Genomic DNA, 25,030 nt, shown 5'->3' with positions numbered 1-25,030 from the left:
GACAGGACACGGTCTCCCTGCGGGATCTGGCGCCCGCCGGCACCACGCACACCCCCCCGACACCATCAACCCAACCGCCCCCCTTCCTGCCACCGCCACACCCCGCGACCGCCCCCTTCCCAGGAGGATCAGTCCCCCTCCCCTTTGCACCGACAGCTGAAACCGTACGCCTCCCGGAGGCGACAACACTGGTACAAGCACCACCACCACCGCAGGGGCCGAGGCGATCGACACGGACGACCAGACCGCCCGACCGACTCGTGGCGTCGATGTAAAACAAAGATGGACTGTTCAAAGAACATTTTGTTTTTTTCCTATACCCTCTGTAAGCAGTTGCAACAGGACGAAACTGTCCAATGCTGTACTACCATGTGAATGTTCTATCCTCCCAGGACCAGCCCTGTAAACCCTTACCACCATACGAAGCATCACCCCGCCGGGTTCATTTTTGACAAGGGGTGAATGTGGTAGTATGTATTGGGGGTCATGTGGGACTGGAAGCCCTAATGTCATTGGCTGACAGATCCCGGGTCCTGGTTGGCCGTTGACCTCAAGCTCCGCCCTGAAGGCGGAGTATAAGAAGCCGGTGTCTTCCCCCGCAGGCCAGTTTACTATCGAGCTGCTGGGGAACAGACACGCTTAATAAAGCCTCATCGACTTCACTATATTCGTCTCATGGAGTCTTTGTGCGCTACACCTAGGCCCACTCCCCCGCCCCATCCCGTAACCCCAACTAACTGCACATCTTTGGACCCTATGAGGCACTTTAGCATGGCCAATCCACCTAACCTGCACATCTTTGGATTGTGGGAGAAAGCCAGAGCACCCAGAGGAAACCCACTCAGACACGGGGAGAACGTGCAAACTCCACATGCAGTCACACAAGGCTGGAACTGAACCCCTGATGCTGTGAGGTAGCCGTGCTAACCACGTGGTAATATGATGTGGCAATGTTAAACGACGACGGTGATTTATTTAACAAAGGAAGAACACTATATTTCAGGCCAATAGAACTCCAACACAGGACTACTTCCCTTGATTCCCAGTCTCAGATTCATGCCCTCTGTCCCATCGACTCTGGCGGGTCACATGCCTCTCGAAGGACGCCCCTTAAAGGGGACATGCTACCACATTACTTCCCCTTTAAGGTCCCTTACAATTTCCCAATAAAAACTCTCATACACAGTCAAACAAAATTAATAGTAAGAGAGCCAATGAGCAAATGTCATGAGGTCAATCTGTCAGGGACTTTTGGACTCTTGCTGAGCACTACAACTTTGCGTCCGATTTCCCAAACCTGAAGCACCAGAGTTCATATTAAGGGCAGGCAAATTCACAGATCCTGAAGATGAGGCAGTACCAACACCCTCCTCAGCTCTTTCTTCTGACACACGAGCTTCCTCCTGGGTGGACCTTGGTTCTATCACCATTAACTCTGTGGCTGGTACCTGATGGGCTCAGGTTCGCACGTTCCATCCCCATAGGCTCCGGGCTGTTCACATGGCCAGCGAAGGATCACCCCTTAAAGGGGCCATGCTACCACAACCTCCATATTTACTAAAACATTATCAGCAACTACATTTCAAAAGTAATTAATTTGTTGTAAAATGCTTGGGTGCCCGACAAAATGAAAGATGCTATATAAGTGTGTTAACCTAGTTCCTAAACAATCCACGCACACCAGAGCTGTCATTTTTTGAAAGTATTTCAATCTGATTTGTTGAACATTCAGTGCCAACAGCTTCTGCAAAGGTTTGCATTGATTTTCTTGTTAGTTTTTGCATATTGTGCTGAGATTGTAAACCTGAAATGCGATTTATGCAGTTCTTAACATAAATGTGAAACTTTAATATCAGCTACAATGGTGCTGTTTTTGCTTGTGCCACACCCAGTAGCATCTATTCTGAACTCAACTATAGAGCATATTACAGTTTTAAGGGTAGAGATTATTATTGACGCTGTTTTTATGCCATTATGAGTACTCAAATCAAATACCTTTCTAAGGTATGTTTTCCTGTAGTCTTTTGTCAAAATAACCACAGAGAGGACCAAAACAATACTGATCATAATTTCTACTCAATAGAATTAGTTTCACTTCATGAAAATAAATTTGTGCAGGCTTTCTAATACAATGAAACAGTGTGAAGAAAGTGACCAAATGGTGCAACGGGAACACAAGTATTAGCAATTAGTATTTCATCCGTCATCTTGAAACGAGATAGCCACATAATTGTAAATCATTGGATGATGTTATGAGTATTTAGAATTAAAATCTATTCCGGGCTGCTTTTGATTGATGAAAGTATAAAAGTGCAGACATTGCTGTAATAATGATTGAGAATAATGTTTTTCATAATAGTTTGACAGTTTTTTTGAATTGTATTTTCAGCCGGGTTGTTTTCTGGCAGAGCAATATTAGTATTGACTTTAATCCAATTTAATGTTGCAGTACTAACACTGCAATTACCTTGATATCTTTCAGATAGTGTGTGACAGTTGGGCGCCTGAGTGCAGCTGAATAATCATTAATTTCACATCTACAAATGCAGTTGAGCAGTTTATTCAACGATATTCATTCATAAAATTGCTTGTAATAACCTCAAAACCGTTTGCTTTTATTTCCCTAGTATGCTGTCTGGACGGCACTGTGGGTCACCTGGAATGTCTTCATCATCTGTTTCTATTTGGAAGTAGGAGGTCTTTCAAAGGTAGGCTGTTTAACTATATCTAGGCTGGTATTATTTGAAGGTTGTAGAGACCCATTAACAACTTGAAGCACTTTATGGAATCAAGTGAAGTGATCGTGTTGTCTGGACAGTAACAAAAGTTCAACCCCAAATGCAAGATATTTCCAGGAGCTGCAGAGTAATGTACTGAGTTGGCGCAACGTATTGTCCTCCCACTTTTGGACTTGGGTTTGAATCTGCCACACAATAAGCTTGGGCAATCTTAAGCCAGTTCTTAATGAATTTTCATCCACAGTATAAATTTCAGATCATTTCACTTATTTGCAGAACTAGCCGTATGGTTTATCTGGGAAATTGAAATGGGATGGTGTAGGGATGGCTGATTTTAGAAATTGAAATCGACATTTGCATTCGGGATGGCGGCACAGTGGTTAGCACTGCTGCCTCACTGCGCCAAGGACCCGGGTTCGATCCCGGCCCCAGGTCACTGTCTGTGTGGAGTTTGCACATTCTCCCTGTGTCTGCATGGGTCTGGCCCCCACAACCCAAAGATCTGCAGGGTTAGTGGATTGGCCATGCTAAAATCGCCCTCTAAAAAAAATGAATTGGGTACTCTAAATAAATAAAAAAGATGTGCAGGTTAGGTGGATTGACTATGGTCAATGCGTGGGGTTACAGGGATATGGCGGGGGAGTGGGCTTAGGTAGAGGGCTCTTTTGGAGGGTCGGTGCAGACTGAATGGGCCAAATAGCCTCCTTCTGCACTGTATGGATTATATGGATCCTACCCTCGCAGTGGAGAGCTGTGTGTAGAGAGGATTCTGGTTCGACTTAGTATAGTGCTGCGTCTCTGTTCTGCCCAGTCTTGAATGCAGCTAGCATAGGACTGGTAAATGTATCTTCAAAGTGCTTTTGGGAAGAGTGCAGATGGTGCTTTGCCTATTTCTACCTGTGCTATATCAGATCTGCTGATTATTGATATTGACACTTGGGTACATTAAATGAATGATATGTTTTATTCCCCAGCACCCTTTATCTTTGACCTTAATGAATCCAGGAAATAACCAAAATTATGGATCAATTAAGAAGCCAAGTTAAATCGATGTTCTGATAGAATGGAAAAATAAATGTTAATGGTTGTAATATTCTCAAAAAAGCTCAGGGGAGAAAAATAAGCATAGCCTGAGCTCAATGAGAGCTTCACTGCTCCTTGGTGAAAGCAGTTTGAAATTAGAAACTGCTTGTCGAATTCTATCTAGACATCAGAAAATCCAACAGCAATGATTGACATTGTGGTTCATTTTTTTTTTAGTTAATCACACTTCAGAGTACCAGATAAATGTTCCCAAAATTTTGATGTTAATCGATTACTTGTAGTTTCTGGGGATTTCAGTCTGATCTATGAATTCTGAAATTTGATTTTAAATCTAATCCAGAAATAGGTGATAAAAGTCTGCTAATTGTCCTGGTCCGAAATTGAGGTTGGGCATTGAGGCAACAGCTCAATATAGTCTTGAATTGGCATTGATTACCATCTCAAACAAAGGCGGGAAGAGCGTGGCTGAAGAGAAAGGGGAGTGTACGACCTGGTGTTTCCAATGTCCTCCCACAGGGGATAGCCGCTGTGGAGCGGAATACCTGTGAAAAATAAATTGCAATGGAAAAACAAAACAGAGTGTCTAGGAAGCACATTCAAACACAAACCCCGTTCCCAGGCACCTTTTTCAATTTAATTCCACCCCGAACTGTTCATCTGCTGTGGATCGAGTTTGAAGTTAAAGCCACCTGGCAAATTGGCCCACCCACCAATTGTAAAATTGCATTCAGTTGGCCCCTTTAAAGGGTTAAATTGTCTGCTTGATTTTTGGCGGGTGCGCATTGGACTGCTGGGCGTGTTCGCTGACTGAAATATTGCGCAAGGTGCGCAATGAGGTCAGGATGCACACCCAATGTCTTTGCGTGCAATTTCACGTGCTTCTGGGTCGGGTGAGGAACGTAAAATTTTGGCCTTGGATGTGGAACAAGGGCTGAATTCTCCGGATCGAGCCGCCAAAAACATGGGGCGAAATTCTCCTACCCGCCCCGCCACATTTCTGCCCCGGCCGGCCGGCGGGAGTCTCCGTAACACCGGCCGGTCAATGGGGTTTCCCATTGTGGGGCAGCCCCACGCCGTCGGGAAACCCCCGGGCGCCGGCAAAACGGAGACTCCCGCCGGCGGAGAATGACGCCCATGAATTGTGATCAGGCGAAGAATCATGTGAAATTGGAAAATCGAAGTTTGTGCCTGGTGCTGATTCCGATGCCGTGCTCCGGTCCCGTGCTGGCGGACCCAGGCAAAACCGTCATTTGCATGGATTTAAATATCATTAGCAGCTTGAACACCGTATGCTCCACCCTTCCGCAATGCTCCACCCCTCTTAGGCAGACAGGCAGACATCTTGCGGGCACAAATTGGTGCAAGTATTGACGAGAACGGCCTGGGCGCCATGGCCGCTGAGGGGGAGCGGGAGGTTAAAAAAAACTCTGGAAAACTCTCGGGCTCGCTGGGCCAGCTGCAGAAGCAGGGAGCAACTTCGTCCTAGGGCCGTGGCATTGAGGAGTCCCCCTCGGGATCGGGGTGACCTGGCTCAGGTGGCCATTGCTGCAGTCTGTCTTTTAAATGCACCCTTTTGGTTCTTCTTACAGATCCCTGCCTGTTCACACTGCTGAGTGCTGCCTGTGTCCTTTGAATGCTCAGATGGCCTCTGGCCTTCTGGGAGTCCACCCAGGCCACTCCTTTGAACACCGTCATAACCCAGTTGTTTCATCAAGGGGATGGGCATGGCCAAGCTCAACCAGGTGTTTGCACGCATCAGAAGCACTGCCCCACTGCAGAGGAAGCAGGGGATCAGCAGAGCTAATCCCAACCAAGGGACACCTGCACTGTGGCCTCTGGAGCCCTCCATTGTTCACTGCTGCTCTCAGGGCAGAAGCTTCACCGTTGATCCCCACCTTCCAGATCACCAGCTGTCTCACCCTGGTGAATCTGGCAGTGTTGACTGGCTCTGTCACCAACTCCCAGGCACTGTTCAGGAAGGCAGGCTTGACTCTGCGGCCCACCCTGGGGACCGGGGGCAGGTCTTCTGTAAGCCATCTTCATGTCTGCAGTGAGTGTGTGGTAAGTGGAGTGTTTAAAAACAGCTCCAGCTGTCAGGCTCTTTAGCGAGAACTCCGGCCCCAATGGTTAGAACACCGCTGGGCCAGGAGTTGCTCTGCATTTGTGCCGACAGAGTGCTGGCCCATTTGCAAGTCCTGACTCGCTTACCGAATAGTGTTCCAACGGGAATGCAAATCGCATGCTATTCAGTCCCGGCACAAACTTTGAACAAGAACAAAGAAATGTACAGCACAGGAACAGGCCCTTCGGCCCTCCAAGCCCGTTCCGACCATGCTGCCCGACTAAACTACAATCTTCTACACTCCCTGGGTCTGTATCCCTCTATTCTAATCCTATTCATGTATTTGTCAAGATGCCCCTTAAATGTCACTATCGTCCCTGCTTCCACCACCTCCTCCGGCAGCGAGTTCCAGGCACCCACTACCCTCTATGTAAAAAAACTTGCCTCGTACTTGCCCCTCGCACCTTAAACCTATGCCCCCTAGTAATTGACCACTCTACCCTGGGGAAAAGCCTCTGACTATCCACCCTGTCTATGCCCCTCATAATTTTGTAGACCTCTATCAGGTCACCCCTCAACCTCCGTCGTTCCAGTGAGAACAAACCGAGTTTATTCAACCGCTCCTCATAGCTAATGCCCTCTACACCAGGCAACATTCTGGTGAATCTCTTCTGCACCCTCTCTAAAGCCTCCACATCCTTCTGGTAGTGTGGCGACCAGAATTGAACACTATACTCCAAATGTGGCCTAACTAAGGCTCTAACAAGCTGCAACATGACTTGCCAATTCTTATACTCAGTGCCCCGGCCAATGAAGACAAGCATGCCGTATGCCTTCTTGATTACCTTCTCCAACTGTGTTGCCCCTTTCAGTGACCTGTGGACCTGTACACCTAGATCTCTCTGACTTTCAATACTCTTGAGGGTTCTACCATTCACTGTATATTCCCTACCTGCATTAGACCTTCCAAAATGCATTACCTCACATTTGTCTGGATTAAACTCCATCTGCCATCTCTCCGCCCAAGTCTCCAAACAATCTAAATCCTGCTGTATCCTCTGACAGTTCTCATCGCTATCCGCAATTCCACCAACCTTTGTGTCATCTGCAAACTTACTAATCAGACCAGTTACATTTTCCTCCAAATCATTTATATATACTACAAACAGCAAAGGTCCCAGCACTGATCCCTGCGGAACACCACTAGTCACAGCCCTCCAATTAGAAAAGCATCCTTCCATTGCTACTCTCTGCCTTCTATGACCTAGCCAGTTCTGTATCCACCTTGCCAGCTCACCCCTGATCCCGTGTGACTTCACCTTTTGTACTAGTCTACCATGAGGGACCTTGTCAAAGGCCTTACTGAAGTCCATATAGACAACATCCACTGCCCTACCTCCATCAATCATCTTTGTGACCTCTTCAAAAAACTCTATCAAGTTAGTGAGACACAACATCCCCTTCACAAAACCATGCTGCCTCTCGATAATACGTCCATTTCCTTCCAAATGGGAGTAGATCCTGTCTCGAAGAATTCTCTCCAGTAATTTCCCTACCACTGACGTAAGGCTCACCGGCCTGTAGTTCCCTGGATTATCCTTGCTACCCTTCTTAAACAAAGGAACAACATTGGCTATTCTCCAGTCCTCCGGGACATCACCTGAAGACAAGATTTCTGGGCTGGATTCTCCGGTCCCCCAGCCACGTGTTTCCTGGTGGCGTGCAGTTGGATGGCGGCAAGATTCTATATTCCCACCGATTGTCAATGAGATTTCCCATTGAAGCAACCCCATGCCGCCAGGAAACCTACGGGTGGGGATGCACTGCCGGCGGGGGAAGAGAATCCCAATAGCTGGAGAATTCCGGCCTTTGGGTGGGATTCTCCGACCCCCCTGCCGGGCCGGAGAATCGCCGGAGGGCGGCGTGAATCCCGCCCCCACCGGCTGCCGTATTCTCCAGCGCCGGGGTTTTGGCGTGGGCAGGAATCGCGCCGTGCCAGTCGGCGGCCGCTGGCTGCGGCCCACCCCCCCCGGCGATTCTCCGGCCCGTGATGGGATATCCGGTGCCGGCGAATTCGGCAACCGGCGGGGGCGGGATTCACGCCAGGCCCCGGCGATTCTCTGATCCCACCCAAGGTACTTCCTGGTGGGATCTGGCATTGCGGGCGGCCTCTGGGGTCTTCGGAGGGGCGCCAGTGGATCTGGCCCCGGGGTGTTCCCACATGGTGGCCTGGCCCGCGATCGGGGCCCACTGATCCGCGGACGGGCCTGTGCCGTGGGGGCACTTTTCCCTCCACACCGGCTGCTGTGGGCCTCTGCCATGGCTGGTGCGGAGACGAACCCCCCTGCGCATGCGCTGCGATGACGCCAGCACACGCTGGCGCTCCGGCGCATGCGCCAACACGCGCCGGCCGGCAGAGGCACTTCGGTTGGCGCGTCGCCAAGCCGTTTGGCACCGGTTGGCGCGCCGCCAACCCCGCCGGCGACGACCTAGCCCCTGAAGGTGCGGAATCCTCCGCACCTTCCGGACAGCGCAACACCGGAGTGGTTCACGCCACTCCTCGGCGCCAGGACCGCCCGTCCTGCCGGGTAGGGGAGAATCCCGCCCTTTGTCTCCAAATGGAGAATCTTGTCCCAAATGTTGGGGCTGAGGCAGATTGATGGGCCAGAACAGTGTGTAGCATTATAGGTAGCAGATGAAGAACATATTAGCCATGATAGAATGGCAGAGCAGACACGATGGGCCGAATGACCTAATTCTACTACATCTTATGAATTTATGAACAGATTCTGCAGCCGGACAATATCTAGGAATATTTGTTACCTTCAGGGTAGCACGGTAGCACAGTGGTTAGCACAGTTTCTTCACAGTTCCAGGGTCCCAGGTTCGATTCCCGGCTTGGGTCACTGTCTGTGTGGAGTCTGCACGTTCTCCCCGTGTCTGCATGGGTTTCCTCCGGATGCTCCAGTTTCCTCCCACAATCCAAAGATGTGCAGGCTGGGTGGATTGGCCATTTTAAATTTCCCTTAGTGTTCAAAAAGGTTAGGTGGGGTTACTGGGATAAAGGGGATAGGGTGAAGGTGTGGGCTTGGGTTGGGTGCTCTTTCAAAGGGCCAGTGCAGACTCGATGAGCTGAATGGCCTCCTTCTGCACTGTAAATTCTATGATTCTATGATATCCAGAATGAAGCACCCCATTTTCCAGTCCACCCCCTTGAAAAGAAACACTGTTTCTTAAAAATTAGGAAAAATATATTATTGTGTTTTTCTTTGCCCCCCTACTCCATTTCTACTATTCTGTGCAATTCGTTATTCTTTGATGTAGAGAAAGAAATGCTTGCATTTGATTAAGTCCAAAGGTTGTTTTAACCAATGGATTACTTTTGAAGTTCAGCCACAAGCTGACACATCGGGGTGAATAGGCAATCTAAACCCCATCTTCTGCTTCATATTCATCTGCTAACAAATGAATGAATTTGATCTCAGCTGAATAGCCCTTTGTCCAGTTTGGAATACTCTGTACCAGTGCACTATATGTCAATGTGATTCGCCATCAGCCTGTCCTGCTTCTCTGCTCCTGTTTCAACATAGCCACTGTCAGATATTAAATGCTATTATAGATATCTATCACTCCTTTTAAAAAAATACATATTTTTATTCAAACCAGGGCAAACATAAACATAACCCACAATGAATCAATCAAAAAAATTAACAATCCCCATAATTTGACTTTTTCTCTTTTTCTCCCCTTAACATCCCTCTCCCCCATCCGCTGGCAACGAACAGGTCCTCAAACAGGGACATAAACAGCCTCCATCTCCCCCAAATCCCCCACTTTGAACCCCGAAGCACGAACATGACCGTCTCCAGTTTAAGGAATTCTGCAACATGCCCCAGTCTCGTCGACACCCCCGGCGGCTCCGCCAACCTCTATGCCAGTAGAATTCATTACTGGGCAAACAGCATGGTAAAAGCCACTATATCAACCCCCTCCCCTCCAACTGCTTTGGCAGTTCCCACACTCCAAAGATCACCGCCAGAGGACCCAGTGACATCCCCACCCCAACAATCTTCAATAATGTTTCAAATGTCGAGCCCCAGAACCCACCAATGGCGACATGAGCAAAACATGTGGACATGATTTGTCGGCCCCCCCTCCATATCTCTCGCACCTATCTTCTACCTCTGCAAAGAAGACATTCATCTGTGCCCGCATCATATAGGTCTTATGCATCACCTTAAACTGGATGTACCAAGCTCATCCTGGCACAGGACAACGTTGCATTGACCCAGTGCATAATCTCACCCCACACCTCCCATCCCAACACTATTCCCAGCTCCTCCTCCCACTTCTACTTTACCTCCTTGATTGGCACTTTCCTTGTGTCCGCCAGCCAAAAATGCTACATTCCTAATTATCAAGTACTTAAAACTTATCATTTTGGTGCAAATTAACACCTAAGATGTGATTTAATGATCTTGTGCTGTGTTCCTGTAACAATGTCCTCATAAAACACACAACAGAAATTCAGATGTCTCTCCCCACAATCTTGCGGCCTGAGATTGCAAAATCATCATTGAGCAAAGTTCCAAAGTGCGAGTGTAAATTCATAAAGTTACCATTCCAGTTTTTCAGCGAAGAATGTATCAATAACTGGGTGTGAACTTCCCATTTTTGTTATGAAAGTGTGAAGCCAAAGTTTAATTATATGTCAGTCAAAGTAATACAATATGTAACAATACTGATGTTGAATTCTTAGTGCCAGAAGATGTCAGTGCCACCCTGTGCTACTACGGTACAAAAGATTTCACACAAGGAGCATAGGATGTCCCTTTAAACGGACGACCTGTTGCTATACGTTTCAGATTCTCTCTGTAGTGTGGGGAGGATAATCGAGCTGTTGAGGAAGTTTGGGTACTTCTCAGGGTATATGCTGAATGTGAGTAAGAACGAGATCTTCCCGGTGAATCCCCTGGGGAAGGAAGAGCGGATTTGGGGAGGCTGCGGTTTAGGCTGGCCAAGACCAGGTTGAGGTATTCAGGGATTCAGGTGGCTCATGACTGGGCCTTGCTGCATAAATTGAACCTGACCAGTCTGGAGGAGGGTGTGAAGCAGGACTTGAAGAAGTGGGATGGCCTCCCCTTGTCCTTGACAGGGAGAGGTCTGTCCCCCCACCCCCCACCTGACACTGGCGCATCTGATGGGCAGCAGGCAGAACAGGGTGACATTTCATCACCTGTGATATCCGAAAGTTGGGTGGACAAAATCCAGGTCCAGGCCCTCCAAAGGATGGCCACCAAAGGCATCTCGGGTCAGAGGATGAGAATTCAACAGGCCGCCTCCATGTCTGATGTGCTTTGAGGGGTAATACCTAGAAGGAGCATTAGAGCTAGGAAAATTAGAAAGTTAGACACCACTTAAGTTGGCACAGGTAATAGTTAGGCGTCAGGGCACAACAATGTATATAGTCACCAGTAAACACTTTTTCACCAACATTCCAACCTACCTCTATCTCCAGTCTGTGTTTGGAATGGGCTGGACTGAGTGTAGAGGGCGTGCTGGGTGTGGGAGGGGTTTTGAAATGGGGGAGCTTGGTTTGTGTTTTGGGGCCTAAGGGCTGGAGGATGGTGCAGGACAGGGCCCCTATGACACTTCAATGTTGCGCCTGGGTTCACCTTCAGCGAGAGGTGACCGAGAATGGGGCTAGAAGTGTGTGGCTGCCTTGTATGACAGCTTGCCCAGTGAGTGAGCTCTAATCGCTCACCATCACCAGAACCATCCCCCAAAGGTTATATGAGCCCATGAAATGGATTGGCCTACATACATGCAGGTAATGCCTGGACGAACAGTGGAATGTGATCCTAAAGGCAGGGGTCAGACTTTGCCAAACAATGAGGAACACCAGAGCTCACCTAACAGTGAGTCGTCATCGTCCTCCAACCCATGGACAAGACCCGCAGATACTGCCAACCCAGGGCCAACACCGTGTTGATGCCGGTAGAACCCTTGGAGGGGATGATGGGGAGCGAAGGTAGTGGGATGGAGTGAAGGGATGTGGGACAGAGAAGGTGCGGTGATGGGAGGAGGGACAGGGAAGGTGGAGTGAAGGGAGGAGGGACAGGGAAGGTGGAGTGAAGGGAGGAGGGACAGGGAAGGGTGCAGGGACAGGGAAGGTGGAGTGAAGAAAGGAGGGCAGGGAAGGTGGAGTGAAGGAAGGAGGGACAGGGAAGGTGAAGTGAAGGGAGGAGGGACAGGGAAGGGAGGAGGGACAGGGAAGGGAGGAGGGACAGGGAAGGTGGAGTGAAGGGAGGAGGGACAGGGAAGGTGGAGTGAAGGGAGGAGGGACAGGGAAGGTGGAGTGAAGGGAGGAGGGACAGGGAAGGGAGGAGGGACAGGGAAGGTGGAGTGAAGGGAGGAGGGACAGGGAAGGGTGGAGGGACAGGGAAGGTGGAGTGAAGGGAGGAGGGACAGGGAAGGGTGGAGGGACAGGGAACGGTGGAGGGACAGGGAAGGTGGAGTGAAGGGAGGAGGGACAGGGAAGGTGGAGTGAAGGGAGGAGGGACAGGGAAGGGAGGAGGGACAGGGAAAGTGGAGTGAAGGGAGGAGGGACAGGGAAGGGTGGAGGGACAGGGAAGGAGGAGTGAAGGGAGGAGGGACAGGGAAGGTGGAGTGAAGGGAGGAGGGACAGGGAAGGGAGGAGGGACAGGGAAGGTGGAGTGAAGGTGGAGGGACAGGGAAGGTGGAGTGAAGGTGGAGGGACAGGGAAGGGTGGAGGTACAGGGAAGGTGGAGTGAAGAAAGGAGGGACAGGGAAGGTGGAGTGAAGGGAGGAGGGACAGGGAAGGTGGAGTGAAGGGAGGTGGGACAGGGAAGGGAGGAGGGACAGGGAGGAGGGACAGGGAAGGTGGAGTGAAGGGAGGAGGGACAGGGAAGGGTGGAGGGACAGGGAAGGTGGAGTGAAGGGAGGAGGAACAGGGAAGGGTGCAGGGACAGGGAAGGTGGAGTGAAGAAAGGAGGGCAGGGAAGGTGGAGTGAAGGAAGGAGGGACAGGGAAGGTGAAGTGAAGGGAGGAGGGACAGGGAAGGGAGGAGGGACAGGGAAGGGAGGAGGGACAGGGAAGGTGGAGTGAAGGGAGGAGGGACAGGGAAGGTGGAGTGAAGGGAGGAGGGACAGGGAAGGTGGAGTGAAGGGAGGAGGGACAGGGAAGGGAGGAGGGACAGGGAAGGTGGAGTGAAGGGAGGAGGGACAGGGAAGGGTGGAGGGACAGGGAAGGTGGAGTGAAGGGAGGAGGGACAGGGAAGGGTGGAGGGACAGGGAACGGTGGAGGGACAGGGAAGGTGGAGTGAAGGGAGGAGGGACAGGGAAGGTGGAGTGAAGGGAGGAGGGACAGGGAAGGGAGGAGGGACAGGGAAGGGAGGAGGGACAGGGAAGGTGGAGTGAAGGGAGGAGGGACAGGGAAGGGTGGAGGGACAGGGAAGGTGGAGTGAAGGGAGGAGGGACAGGGAAGGTGGAGTGAAGGGAGGAGGGACAGGGAAGGGAGGAGGGACAGGGAAGGTGGAGAGAAGGTGGAGGGACAGGGAAGGTGGAGTGAAGGTGGAGGGACAGGGAAGGGTGGAGGGACAGGGAAGGTGGAGTGAAGAAAGGTGGGACAGGGAAGGTGGAGTGAAGGGAGGAGGGACAGGGAAGGTGGAGTGAAGGGAGGTGGGACAGGGAAGGGAGGAGGGACAGGGAGGAGGGACAGGGAAGGTGGAGTGAAGGGAGGAGGGACAGGGAAGGGAGGAGGGACAGGGAAGGTGGAGTGAAGGGAGGAGGGACAGGGAAGGGTGGAGGGACAGGGAAGGTGGAGTGAAGGGAGGAGGGACAGGGAAGGTGGAGTGAAGGGTGGAGGGACAGGGAAGGGAGGAGGGACAGGGAAGGGTGGAGGGACAGGGAAGGTGGAGTGAAGGGAGGAGGGACAGGGAAGGGAGGAGGGACAGGAAGGAGGGACAGGGAAGGTGGAGTGAAGGGAGGAGGGACAGGGAAGGTGGAGTGAAGGGTGGAGGGACAGGGAAGGTGGAGTGAAGGGAGGAGGGACAGAGAAGGGAGGAGGGACAGGGAAGGTGGAGTGAAGGGAGGAGGGACAGAGAAGGGAGGAGGGACAGGGAAGGTGGAGTGAAGGGAGGAGGCACAGGGAAGGGTGGAGGGACAGGGAAGGTGGAGTGAAGGGAGGAGGGACAGGGAAGGTGGAGTGAAGGGTGGAGGGACAGGGAAGGGTGGAGGGACAGGGAAGGGAGGAGGGACAGGGAAGGGTGGAGGGACAGGGAAGGTGGAGTGAAGGGAGGAGGGACAGGGAAGGGAGGAGGGACAGGGAGGAGGGACAGGGAAGGTGGAGTGAAGGGAGGAGGGACAGGGAAGGTGGAGTGAAGGGTGGAGGGACAGGGAAGGGTGGAGGGACAGAGAAGGGTGGAGTGAAGGGAGGAGGGACAGGGAAGGGAGGAGGGACAGGGAAGGTGGAGTGAAGGGAGGAGGGACAAGGAAGGGTGGAGGGACAGGGAAGGTGGAGTGAAGAGAGGAGGGACAGGGAAGGTGGAGTGAAGGGAGGAGGGACAGGGAAGGTGGAGTGAAGGGAGGAGGGACAGGGAAGGGAGGAGGGACAGGGAAGGGTGGAGGGACAGGGAAGGTGGAGTGAAGGGAGGAGGGACAGGGAAGGTGGAGTGAAGGGAGGAGGGACAGGGAAGGTGGAGTGAAGGGAGGAGGGACAGGGAAGAGAGGAGGGACAGGGGAGGGTGGAGGGACAGGGAAGGTGGAGTGAAGGGAGGAGGGACAGGGAAGGTGGAGTGAAGGGAGGAGGGACAGTGAAGATGAGGGACAGGGAAGGTGGAGTGAAGGGAGGAGGGGCAGGGAAGGTGGAATGAAGGGAGAGGGACAGGCAAGGTGGAATGAAGAGAGGAGGGACAGGGAAGGTGGAATGAAGAGAGGAGGGACAGGGAAGGTGGAGTGAAGAAAGGAGGGACAGGGAAGGTGGAGTGAAGGGTGGAGGGACAGGGAAGGGTGGAGGGACAGGGAAGGTGGAGTGAAGAGAGGAGGGACAGGGAAGGTGGGGTGAAAGGAGGAGGGACAGGCAAGGTGGAGTGAAGGGTGGAGGGACAGGGAAGGGTGGAGGGACAGGGAAGGTGGAGTGAAGGGAGGAGGGACAGGGAAGGGTGGAGGGACAGGGAAGGTGGAGTGAAGGGAGGAGGGACAGGGAAGGTGGAGTGAAGGGTGGAGGGACAGGGAAGGGAGGAGGGACAGGGAAGGGAGGAGGGACAGGCAAGGTGGAGTGAAGGGAGGAGGGACAGGGAAGGGTGGAGGGACAGGGAAGGTGGAGTAAAGGGAGGAGGGACAGGGAAGGTGGAGTGAAGGGTGGAGGGACAGGGAAGGGAGGAGGGACAGGGAAGGGTGGAGGGACAGGGAAGGTGGAGTGAAGGGAGGAGGGACAGGGAAGGGAGGAGGGACAGGAAGGAGGGACAGGGAAGGTGGAGTGAAGGGAGGAGGGACAGGGAAGGTGGAGTGAAGGGTGGAGGGACAGGGAAGGTGGAGTGAAGGGAGGAGGGACAGAGAAGGGAGGAGGGACAGGGAAGGTGGAGTGAAGGGAGGAGGGACAGAGAAGGGAGGAGGGACAGGGAAGGTGGAGTGAAGGGAGGAGGCACAGGGAAGGGTGGAGGGACAGGGAAGGTGGAGTGAAGGGAGGAGGGACAGGGAAGGTGGAGTGAAGGGAGGAGGGACAGGGAAGGGAGGAGGGACAGGGAAGGGAGGAGGGACAGGGAAGGGTGGAGGGACAGCGAAGGTGGAGTGAAGGGAGGAGGGACAGGGAAGGGAGGAGGGACAGGGAGGAGGGACAGGGAAGGTGGAGTGAAGGGAGGAGGGACAGAGAAGGGAGGAGGGACAGGGAAGGTGGAGTGAAGGGAGGAGGCACAGGGAAGGGTGGAGGGACAGGGAAGGTGGAGTGAAGGGAGGAGGGACAGGGAAGGTGGAGTGAAGGGTGGAGGGACAGGGAAGGGTGGAGGGACAGAGAAGGGTGGAGTGAAGGGAGGAGGGACAGGGAAGGGAGGAGGGACAGGGAAGGTGGAGTGAAGGGAGGAGGGACAAGGAAGGGTGGAGGGACAGGGAAGGTGGAGTGAAGAGAGGAGGGACAGGGAAGGTGGAGTGAAGGGAGGAGGGACAGGGAAGGTGGAGTGAAGGGAGGAGGGACAGGGAAGGTGGAGTGAAGGGAGGAGGGACAGGGAAGAGAGGAGGGACAGGGGAGGTGGAGTGAAGGGAGGAGGGACAGGGAAGGTGGAGTGAAGGGAGGAGGGACAGGGAAGGTGGAGTGAAGGGAGGAGGGACAGTGAAGATGAGGGACAGGGAAGGTGGAGTGAAGGGAGGAGGGGCAGGGAAGGTGGAATGAAGGGAGAGGGATAGGCAAGGTGGAATGAAGAGAGGAGGGACAGGGAAGGTGGAGTGAAAGGAGGAGGGACAGGCAAGGTGGAGTGAAGGGTGGAGGGACAGGGAAGGGTGGAGGGACAGGGAAGGTGGAGTGAAGAGAGGAGGGACAGGGAAGGTGGAGTGAAGGGTTGAGGGACAGGGAAGGGTGGAGGGACAGAGAAGGGAGGAGGGACAGGGAAGGTGGAGTGAAGGGAGGAGGGACAGGGAAGGTGGAGTGAAGGGAGGAGGGACAGGGAAGGTGGAGTGAAGGGAGGAGGGACAGGGAAGGTGGAGTGAAGGGAGGAGGGACAGGGAAGAGGAGGGACAGGGAAGGTGGAGTGAAGGGAGGAGGGACAGGGAAGGGTGGAGGGACAGGGAAGGTGGAGTGAAGGGTGGAGGGACAGGGAAGGGTGGAGGGACAGGGAAGGTGGAGTGAAGAAAGGAGGGACAGGGAAGGTGGAGTGAAGAGTGGAGGGACAGGGAAGGGTGGAGGGACAGGGAAGGTGGAGTGAAGGGAGGAGGGACAGGGAAGGTGGAGTGAAGAGAGGAGGGACAGGGAAGGTGGAGTGAAGGGAGGAGGGACAGGGAAGGTGGAGTGAAGGGAGGAGGGACAGGGAAGGTGGAGTGAAGGGTGGAGGGACAGGGAAGGGTGGAGGGACAGAGAAGGTGGAGTGAAGGGAGGAGGGACAGGGAAGGGTGGAGGGACAGGGAATGTGGAGTGAAGAGAGGAGGGACAGGGAAGGTGGAGTGAAGGGAGGAGGGACAGGGAAGGTGGAGTGAAGGGAGGAGGGACAGGGAAGGGAGGAGGGACAGGGAAGGGTGGAGGGACAGGGAAGGTGGAGTGAAGGGAGGAGGGACAGGGAAGGGAGGAGGGACAGGGAAGGGTGGAGGGACAGGGAAGGTGGAGTGAAGGGAGGAGGGACAGTGAAGATGAGGGACAGGGAAGGTGGAGTGAAGGGAGGAGGGGCAGGGAAGGTGGAATGAAGGGAGGAGGGACAGGGAAGGGTGGAGGGACAGGGAAGGTGGAGTGAAGAAAGGAGGGACAGGGAAGGTGGAGTGAAGGGAGGAGGGACAGGGAAGGTGGAGTGAAGAGAGGAGGGACAGGGAAGGTGGAGTGAAGGGAGGAGGGACAGGGAAGGTGGAGTGAAGAGAGGAGGGACAGGGAAGGTGGAGTGAAGGGAGGAGGGACAGGGAAGGTGGAGTGAAGGGAGGAGGGACAGGGAAGGTGGAGTGAAGGGAGGAGGGACAGGGAAGGTGGAGTGAAGGGAGGAGGGACAGGGAAGGGTGGAGGGACAGGGAAGGTGGAGTGAAGAGAGGAGGGACAGGGAAGGTGGAGTGAAGGGAGGAGGGACAGGGAAGGTGGAGTGAAGGGAGGAGGGACAGGGAAGGTGGAGTGAAGGGAGGAGGGACAGGGAAGGGTGGAGGGACAGGGAAGGTGGAGTGAAGAGAGGAGGGACAGGGAAGGTGGAGTGAAGGGAGGAGGGACAGGGAAGGTGGAGTGAAGGGAGGAGGGACAGGGAAGGGTGGAGGGACAGGGAAGGTGGAGTGAAGAGAGGAGGGACAGGGAAGGTGGAGTGAAAGGAGGAGGGACAAGGAGGAGGGACAGGGAAGGTGGAGTGAAGAGAGGAGGGACAGGGAAGGTGGAGTGAAGGGAGGAGGGACAGGGAAGGTGGAGTGAAGGGTGGAGGGACAGGGAAGGGTGGAGGGACAGGGAAGGTGGAGTGAAGGGAGGAGGGACAGGGAAGGGAGGAGGGACAGGGAGGAGGGACAGGGAAGGTGGAGTGAAGGGAGGAGGGACAGGGAAGGTGGAGTGAAGGGAGGAGGGACAGGGAAGGGTGGAGGGACAGGGAAGGGTGGAGTGAAGGGAGGAGGGACAGGGAAGGTGGAGTGAAGGGAGGAGGGACAGGGAAGGGAGGAGGGACAGGGAAGGGAGGAGGGACAGGGAAGGGTGGAGGGACAGGGAAGGTGGAGTGAAGGGAGGAGGGACAGGGAAGGTGGAGTGAAGGGAGGAGGGACAGGAAAGGTGGAGTGAAGGGAGGAGGGACAGGGAAGGGAGGAGGGACAGGGAAGGGAGGAGGGACAGGGAAGGGTGGAGGGACAGGGAAGGTGGAGTGAAGGGAGGAGGGACAGTGAAGATGAGGGACAGGGAAGGTGGAGTTAAGGGAGGAGGGGCAGGGAAGGTGGAATGAAGGGAGGAGGGACAGGGAAGGGTGGAGGGACAGGGAAGGTGGAGTGAAGAAAGGAGGGACAGGGAAGGTGGAGTGAAGGGAGGAGGGACAGGGAAGGTGGAGTGAAGAGAGGAGGGACAGGGAAGGTGGAGTGAAGGGAGGAGGGACAGGGAAGGTGGAGTGAAGGGTGGAGGGACAGGGAAGGGTGGAGGGACAGGGAAGGTGGAGTGAAAGGAGGAGGGACAGGGAGGAGGGACAGGGAAGGTGGAGTGAAGGGAGGAGGGACAGGGAAGGTGGAGTGAAGGGAGGAGGGACAGGGAAGGTGGAGTGAAGGGAGGAGGGACAGGGAAGGTGGAGTGAAGGGAGGAGGGACAGGGAAGGGAGGAGGGACAGGGAAGGGAGGAGGGACAGGGAAGGTGGAGTGAAGGGAGGAGGGACAGGGAAGGGTGGAGGGACAGGGAAGGTGGAGTGAAGGGAGGAGGGACAGGGAAGGGTGGAGGGACAGGGAACGGTGGAGGGACAGGGAAGGTGGAGTGAAGGGAGGAGGCACAGGGAAGGTGGAGTGAAGGGAGGAGGGACAGGGAAGGGAGGAGGGACAGGGAAGGTGGAGTGAAGGGAGGAGGGACAGGGAAGGGTGGAGGGACAGGGAAGGTGGAGTGAAGGGAGGAGGGACAGGGAAGGTGGAGTGAAGGGAGGAGGGACAGGGAAGGGAGGAGGGACAGGGAAGGTGGAGAGAAGGTGGAGGGACAGGGAAGGTGGAGTGAAGGTGGAGGGACAGGGAAGGGTGGAGGGACAGGGAAGGTGGAGTGAAGAAAGGAGGGACAGGGAAGGTGGAGTGAAGGGAGGAGGGACAGGGAAGGTGGAGTGAAGGGAGGTGGGACAGGGAAGGGAGGAGGGACAGGGAGGAGGGACAGGGAAGGTGGAGTGAAGGGAGGAGGGACAGGGAAGGGAGGAGGGACAGGGAAGGGAGGAGGGACAGGGAAGGGTGGAGGGACAGGGAAGGTGGAGTGAAGGGAGGAGGGACAGGGAAGGTGGAGTGAAGGGTGGAGGGACAGGGAAGGGAGGAGGGACAGGGAAGGGTGGAGGGACAGGGAAGGTGGAGTGAAGGGAGGAGGGACAGGGAAGGGAGGAGGGACAGGAAGGAGGGACAGGGAAGGTGGAGTGAAGGGAGGAGGGACAGGGAAGGTGGAGTGAAGGGTGGAGGGACAGGGAAGGTGGAGTGAAGGGAGGAGGGACAGAGAAGGGAGGAGGGACAGGGAAGGTGGAGTGAAGGGAGGAGGGACAGAGAAGGGAGGAGGGACAGGGAAGGTGGAGTGAAGGGAGGAGGCACAGGGAAGGGTGGAGGGACAGGGAAGGTGGAGTGAAGGGAGGAGGGACAGGGAAGGTGGAGTGAAGGGAGGAGGCACAGGGAAGGGTGGAGGGACAGGGAAGGTGGAATGAAGGGTGGAGGGACAGGGAAGGGAGGAGGGACAGGGAAGGGTGGAGGGACAGGGAAGGTGGAGTGAAGGGAGGAGGGACAGGGAAGGGAGGAGGGACAGGGAGGAGGGACAGGGAAGGTGGAGTGAAGGGAGGAGGGACAGGGAAGGTGGAGTGAAGGGTGGAGGGACAGGGAAGGGTGGAGGGACAGAGAAGGTTGGAGTGAAGGGAGGAGGGACAGGGAAGGGAGGAGGGACAGGGAAGGTGGAGTGAAGGGAGGAGGGACAGGGAAGGGTGGAGGGACAGGGAAGGTGGAGTGAAGAGAGGAGGGACAGGGAAGGTGGAGTGAAGGGAGGAGGGACAGGGAAGGTGGAGTGAAGGGAGGAGGGACAGGGAAGGGAGGAGGGACAGGGAAGGGAGGAGGGACAGGGAAGGGTGGAGGGACAGGGAAGGTGGAGTGAAGGGAGGAGGGACAGGGAAGGTGGAGTGAAGGGAGGAGGGACAGGGAAGGTGGAGTGAAGGGAGGAGGGACAGGGAAGAGAGGAGGGACAGGGGAGGGTGGAGGGACAGGGAAGGTGGAGTGAAGGGAGGAGGGACAGGGAAGGTGGAGTGAAGGGAGGAGGGACAGTGAAGATGAGGGACAGGGAAGGTGGAGTGAAGGGAGGAGGGGCAGGGAAGGTGGAATGAAGGGAGGAGGGACAGGGAAGGTGGAGTGAAGAAAGGAGGGACAGGGAAGGTGGAGTGAAGGGTGGAGGGACAGGGAAGGGTGGAGGGACAGGGAAGGTGGAGTGAAGAGAGGAGGGACAGGGAAGGTGGAGTGAAAGGAGGAGGGACAGGCAAGGTGGAGTGAAGGGTGGAGGGACAGGGAAGGGTGGAGGGACAGGGAAGGTGGAGTGAAGAGAGGAGGGACAGGGAAGGTGGAGTGAAGGGTGGAGGGACAGGGAAGGGTGGAGGGACAGGGAAGGTGGAGTGAAGGGTGGAGGGACAGGGAAGGGTGGAGGGACAGGGAAGGTGGAGTGAAGAGAGGAGGGACAGGGAAGGTGGAGTGAAGGGTGGAGGGACAGGGAAGGGTGGAGGGACAGAGAAGGGAGGAGGGACAGGGAAGGTGGAGTGAAGGGAGAAGGGACAGGGAAGGTGGAGTGAAGGGAGGAGGGACAGGGAAGGTGGAGTGAAGGGAGGAGGGACAGGGAAGGTGGAGTGAAGGGTGGAGGGACAGGGAAGGTGGAGTGAAGGGAGGAGGGACAGGGAAGGGAGGAGGGACAGGGAAGGTGGAGTGAAGGGAGGAGGGACAGGGAAGGTGGAGTGAAGGGAGGAGGGACAGGGAAGGTGGAGTGAAGGGAGGAGGGACAGGGAAGGGAGGAGGGACAGGGAAGGTGGAGTGAAGGGAGGAGGGACAGGGAAGAGGAGGGACAGGGAAGGTGGAGTGAAGGGAGGAGGGACAGGGAAGGGTGGAGGGACAGGGAAGGTGGAGTGAAGGGTGGAGGGACAGGGAAGGGTGGAGGGACAGGGAAGGTGGAGTGAAGAAAGGAGGGACAGGGAAGGTGGAGTGAAGAGTGGAGGGACAGGGAAGGGTGGAGGGACAGGGAAGGTGGAGTGAAGGGAGGAGGGACAGGGAAGGTGGAGTGAAGAGAGGAGGGACAGGGAAGGTGGAGTGAAGGGAGGAGGGACAGGGAAGGTGGAGTGAAGGGTGGAGGGACAGGGAAGGGTGGAGGGACAGAGAAGGGTGGAGTGAAGGGAGGAGGGACAGGGAAGGGAGGAGGGACAGGGAAGGTGGAGTGAAGGGAGGAGGGACAGGGAAGGGTGGAGGGACAGGGAAGGTGGAGTGAAGAGAGGAGGGACAGGGAAGGTGGAGTGAAGGGAGGAGGGACAGGGAAGGTGGAGTGAAGGGAGGAGGGACAGGGAAGGGAGGAGGGACAGGGAAGGGAGGAGGGGACAGGGAAGGGTGGAGGGACAGGGAAGGTGGAGTGAAGGGAGGAGGGACAGTGAAGGGAGGAGGGACAGGGAAGGGAGGAGGGACAGGGAAGGGTGGAGGGACAGGGAAGGTGGAGTGAAGGGAGGAGGGACAGTGAAGATGAGGGACAGGGAAGGTGGAGTGAAGGGAGGAGGGGCAGGGAAGGTGGAATGAAGGGAGGAGGGACAGGGAAGGGTGGAGGGACAGGGAAGGTGGAGTGAAGAAAGGAGGGACAGGGAAGGTGGAGTGAAGGGAGGAGGGACAGGGAAGGTGGAGTGAAGAGAGGAGGGACAGGGAAGGTGGAGTGAAGGGAGGAGGGACAGGGAAGGGTGGAGGGACAGGGAAGGTGGAGTGAAGAGAGGAGGGACAGGGAAGGTGGAGTGAAAGGAGGAGGGACAGGGAGGAGGGACAGGGAAGGTGGAGTGAAGGGTGGAGGGACAGGGAAGGGTGGAGGGACAGGGAAGGTGGAGTGAAGGGAGGAGGGACAGGGAAGGTGGAGTGAAGGGTGGAGGGACAGGGAAGGGTGGAGGGACAGGGAAGGTGGAGTGAAGGGAGGAGGGACAGGGAAGGGAGGAGGGACAGGGAGGAGGGACAGGGAAGGTGGAGTGAAGGGAGGAGGGACAGGGAAGGTGGAGTGAAGGGAGGAGGGACAGGGAAGGTGGAGTGAAGGGTGGAGGGACAGGGAAGGGTGGAGGGACAGGGGAGGGTGGAGTGAAGGGAGGAGGGACAGGGAAGGTGGAGTGAAGGGTGGAGGGACAGGGAAGGTGGAGTGAAGAGAGGAGGGACAGGGAAGGTGGAGTGAAGAGAGGAGGGACAGGGAAGGGAGGAGGGACAGGGAAGGGTGGAGGGACAGGGAAGGGTGGAGGGACAGGGAAGGGAGGAGGGACAGGGAAGGGAGGAGGGACAGGGAAGGGAGGAGGGACAGGGACAGGGAGGAGGGACAGGGAAGGTGGAGTGAAGGGAGGAGGGACAGGAAAGGTGGAGTGAAGGGAGGAGGGACAGGGAAGGGAGGAGGGACAGGGAAGGGTGGAGGGACAGGGAAGGTGGAGTGAAGGGAGGAGGGACAGTGAAGATGAGGGACAGGGAAGGTGGAGTTAAGGGAGGAGGGGCAGGGAAGGTGGAATGAAGGGAGGAGGGACAGGGAAGGGTGGAGGGACAGGGAAGGTGGAGTGAAGGGAGGAGGGACAGTGAAGATGAGGGACAGGGAAGGTGGAGTTAAGGGAGGAGGGGCAGGGAAGGTGGAATGAAGGGAGGAGGGACAGGGAAGGGTGGAGGGACAGGGAAGGTGGAGTGAAGAAAGGAGGGACAGGGAAGGTGGAGTGAAGGGAGGAGGGACAGGGAAGGTGGAGTGAAGAGAGGAGGGACAGGGAAGGTGGAGTGAAGGGAGGAGGGACAGGGAAGGTGGAGTGAAGGGTGGAGGGACAGGGAAGGGTGGAGGGACAGGGAAGGTGGAGTGAAGAGAGGAGGGACAGGGAAGGTGGAGTGAAAGGAGGAGGGACAGGGAGGAGGGACAGGGAAGGTGGAGTGAAGGGTGGAGGGACAGGGAAGGGTGGAGGGACAGGGAAGGTGGAGTGAAGAGAGGAGGGACAGGGAAGGTGGAGTGAAGGGAGGAGGGACAGGGAAGGTGGAGTGAAGGGAGGAGGGACAGGGAAGGTGGAGTGAAGGGAGGAGGGACAGGGAAGGGTGGAGGGACAGGGAAGGGTGGAGTGAAGGGAGGAGGGACAGGGAAGGTGGAGTGAAGGGAGGAGGGACAGGGAAGGGTGGAGGGACAGGGAAGGTGGAGTGAAGGGAGGAGGGACAGGGAAGGGAGGAGGGACAGGGAAGGGTGGAGGGACAGGGAAGGTGGAGTGAAGGGAGGAGGGACAAGGAAGGTGGAGTGAAGGGAGGAGGGATAGGAAAGGTGGAGTGAGGGGAGGAGGGACAGGGACGGGAGGAGGGACAGGGAAGGGTGGAGGGACAGGGAAGGTGGAGTGAAGGGAGGAGGGACAGGGAAGGTGGATTGAAGGGAGGAGGGACAGGGAAGAGGAGGGACAGGGAAGGTGGAGTGAAGGGAGGAGGGACAGGGAAGGTGGAATGAAGGGTGGAGGGACAGGGAAGGGGTGGAGGGACAGGGAAGGTGGAGTGAAGGGAGGAGGGACAGGGAAGGTGGAGTGAAGAGAGGAGGGACAGGGAAGGTGGAGTGAAGGGAGGAGGGACAGGGAAGGTGGAGTGAAGGGTGGAGGGACAGGGAAGGGTGGAGGGACAGGGAAGGTGGAGTGAAGAGAGGAGGGACAGGGAAGGTGGAGTGAAGGGAGGAGGGACAGGGAAGGTGGAGTGAAGGGTGGAGGGACAGGGAAGGGTGGAGGGACAGGGAAGGTGGAGTGAAGGAGGAGGGACAGGGAAGGTGGAGTGAAGGAGGAGGGACAGGGAAGGTGGAGTGAAGGGTGGAGGGACAGGGAAGGGTGGAGGGACAGGGAAGGTGGAGTGAAGAGAGGAGGGACAGGGAAGGGAGGAGGGACAGGGAAGGTGGAGTGAAGGGAGGAGGGACAGGGAAGGGTGGAGGGACAGGGAAGGTGGAGTGAAGGGAGGAGGGACAGGGAAGGTGGAGTGAAGGGAGGAGGGACAGGGAAGGGAGGAGGGACAGGGAAGGTGGAGAGAAGGTGGAGGGACAGGGAAGGTGGAGTGAAGGTGGAGGGACAGGGAAGGGTGGAGGGACAGGGAAGGTGGAGTGAAGAAAGGAGGGACAGGGAAGGTGGAGTGAAGGGAGGAGGGACAGGGAAGGTGGAGTGAAGGGAGGTGGGACAGGGAAGGGAGGAGGGACAGGGAGGAGGGACAGGGAAGGTGGAGTGAAGGGAGGAGGGACAGGGAAGGGAGGAGGGACAGGGAAGGGAGGAGGGACAGGGAAGGGTGGAGGGACAGGGAAGGTGGAGTGAAGGGAGGAGGGACAGGGAAGGTGGAGTGAAGGGTGGAGGGACAGGGAAGGGAGGAGGGACAGGGAAGGGTGGAGGGACAGGGAAGGTGGAGTGAAGGGAGGAGGGACAGGGAAGGGAGGAGGGACAGGAAGGAGGGACAGGGAAGGTGGAGTGAAGGGAGGAGGGACAGGGAAGGTGGAGTGAAGGGTGGAGGGACAGGGAAGGTGGAGTGAAGGGAGGAGGGACAGAGAAGGGAGGAGGGACAGGGAAGGTGGAGTGAAGGGAGGAGGGACAGAGAAGGGAGGAGGGACAGGGAAGGTGGAGTGAAGGGAGGAGGCA

The 25,030-nt window shown here is 55.8% G+C and overlaps 1 protein-coding gene across 2 annotated transcripts in view; it reads left to right on the top strand.

Moving 5' to 3' along the window:
- The window catches only part of LOC140428443 (sodium/potassium-transporting ATPase subunit beta-1-interacting protein 3-like), a 379,078-nt gene that overhangs the window by 156,727 nt on the left and 197,321 nt on the right, over positions 1-25,030 (top strand). For both annotated transcript variants that reach the window (XM_072514900.1, XM_072514899.1), the window contains exon 3: positions 2,628-2,708. In XM_072514900.1, coding sequence (XP_072371001.1) covers positions 2,628-2,708 — 81 coding nt within the window. The remainder of the gene's footprint in view (positions 1-2,627; positions 2,709-25,030) is intronic.

This window comes from Scyliorhinus torazame, chromosome 8, assembly GCF_047496885.1.
Source record: "Scyliorhinus torazame isolate Kashiwa2021f chromosome 8, sScyTor2.1, whole genome shotgun sequence".
NCBI classification, from domain to species: domain Eukaryota; kingdom Metazoa; phylum Chordata; class Chondrichthyes; order Carcharhiniformes; family Scyliorhinidae; genus Scyliorhinus; species Scyliorhinus torazame.
Note: the sequence above shows the minus strand (reverse complement) of the source record. Positions and strands in the feature narration are given on the sequence as shown.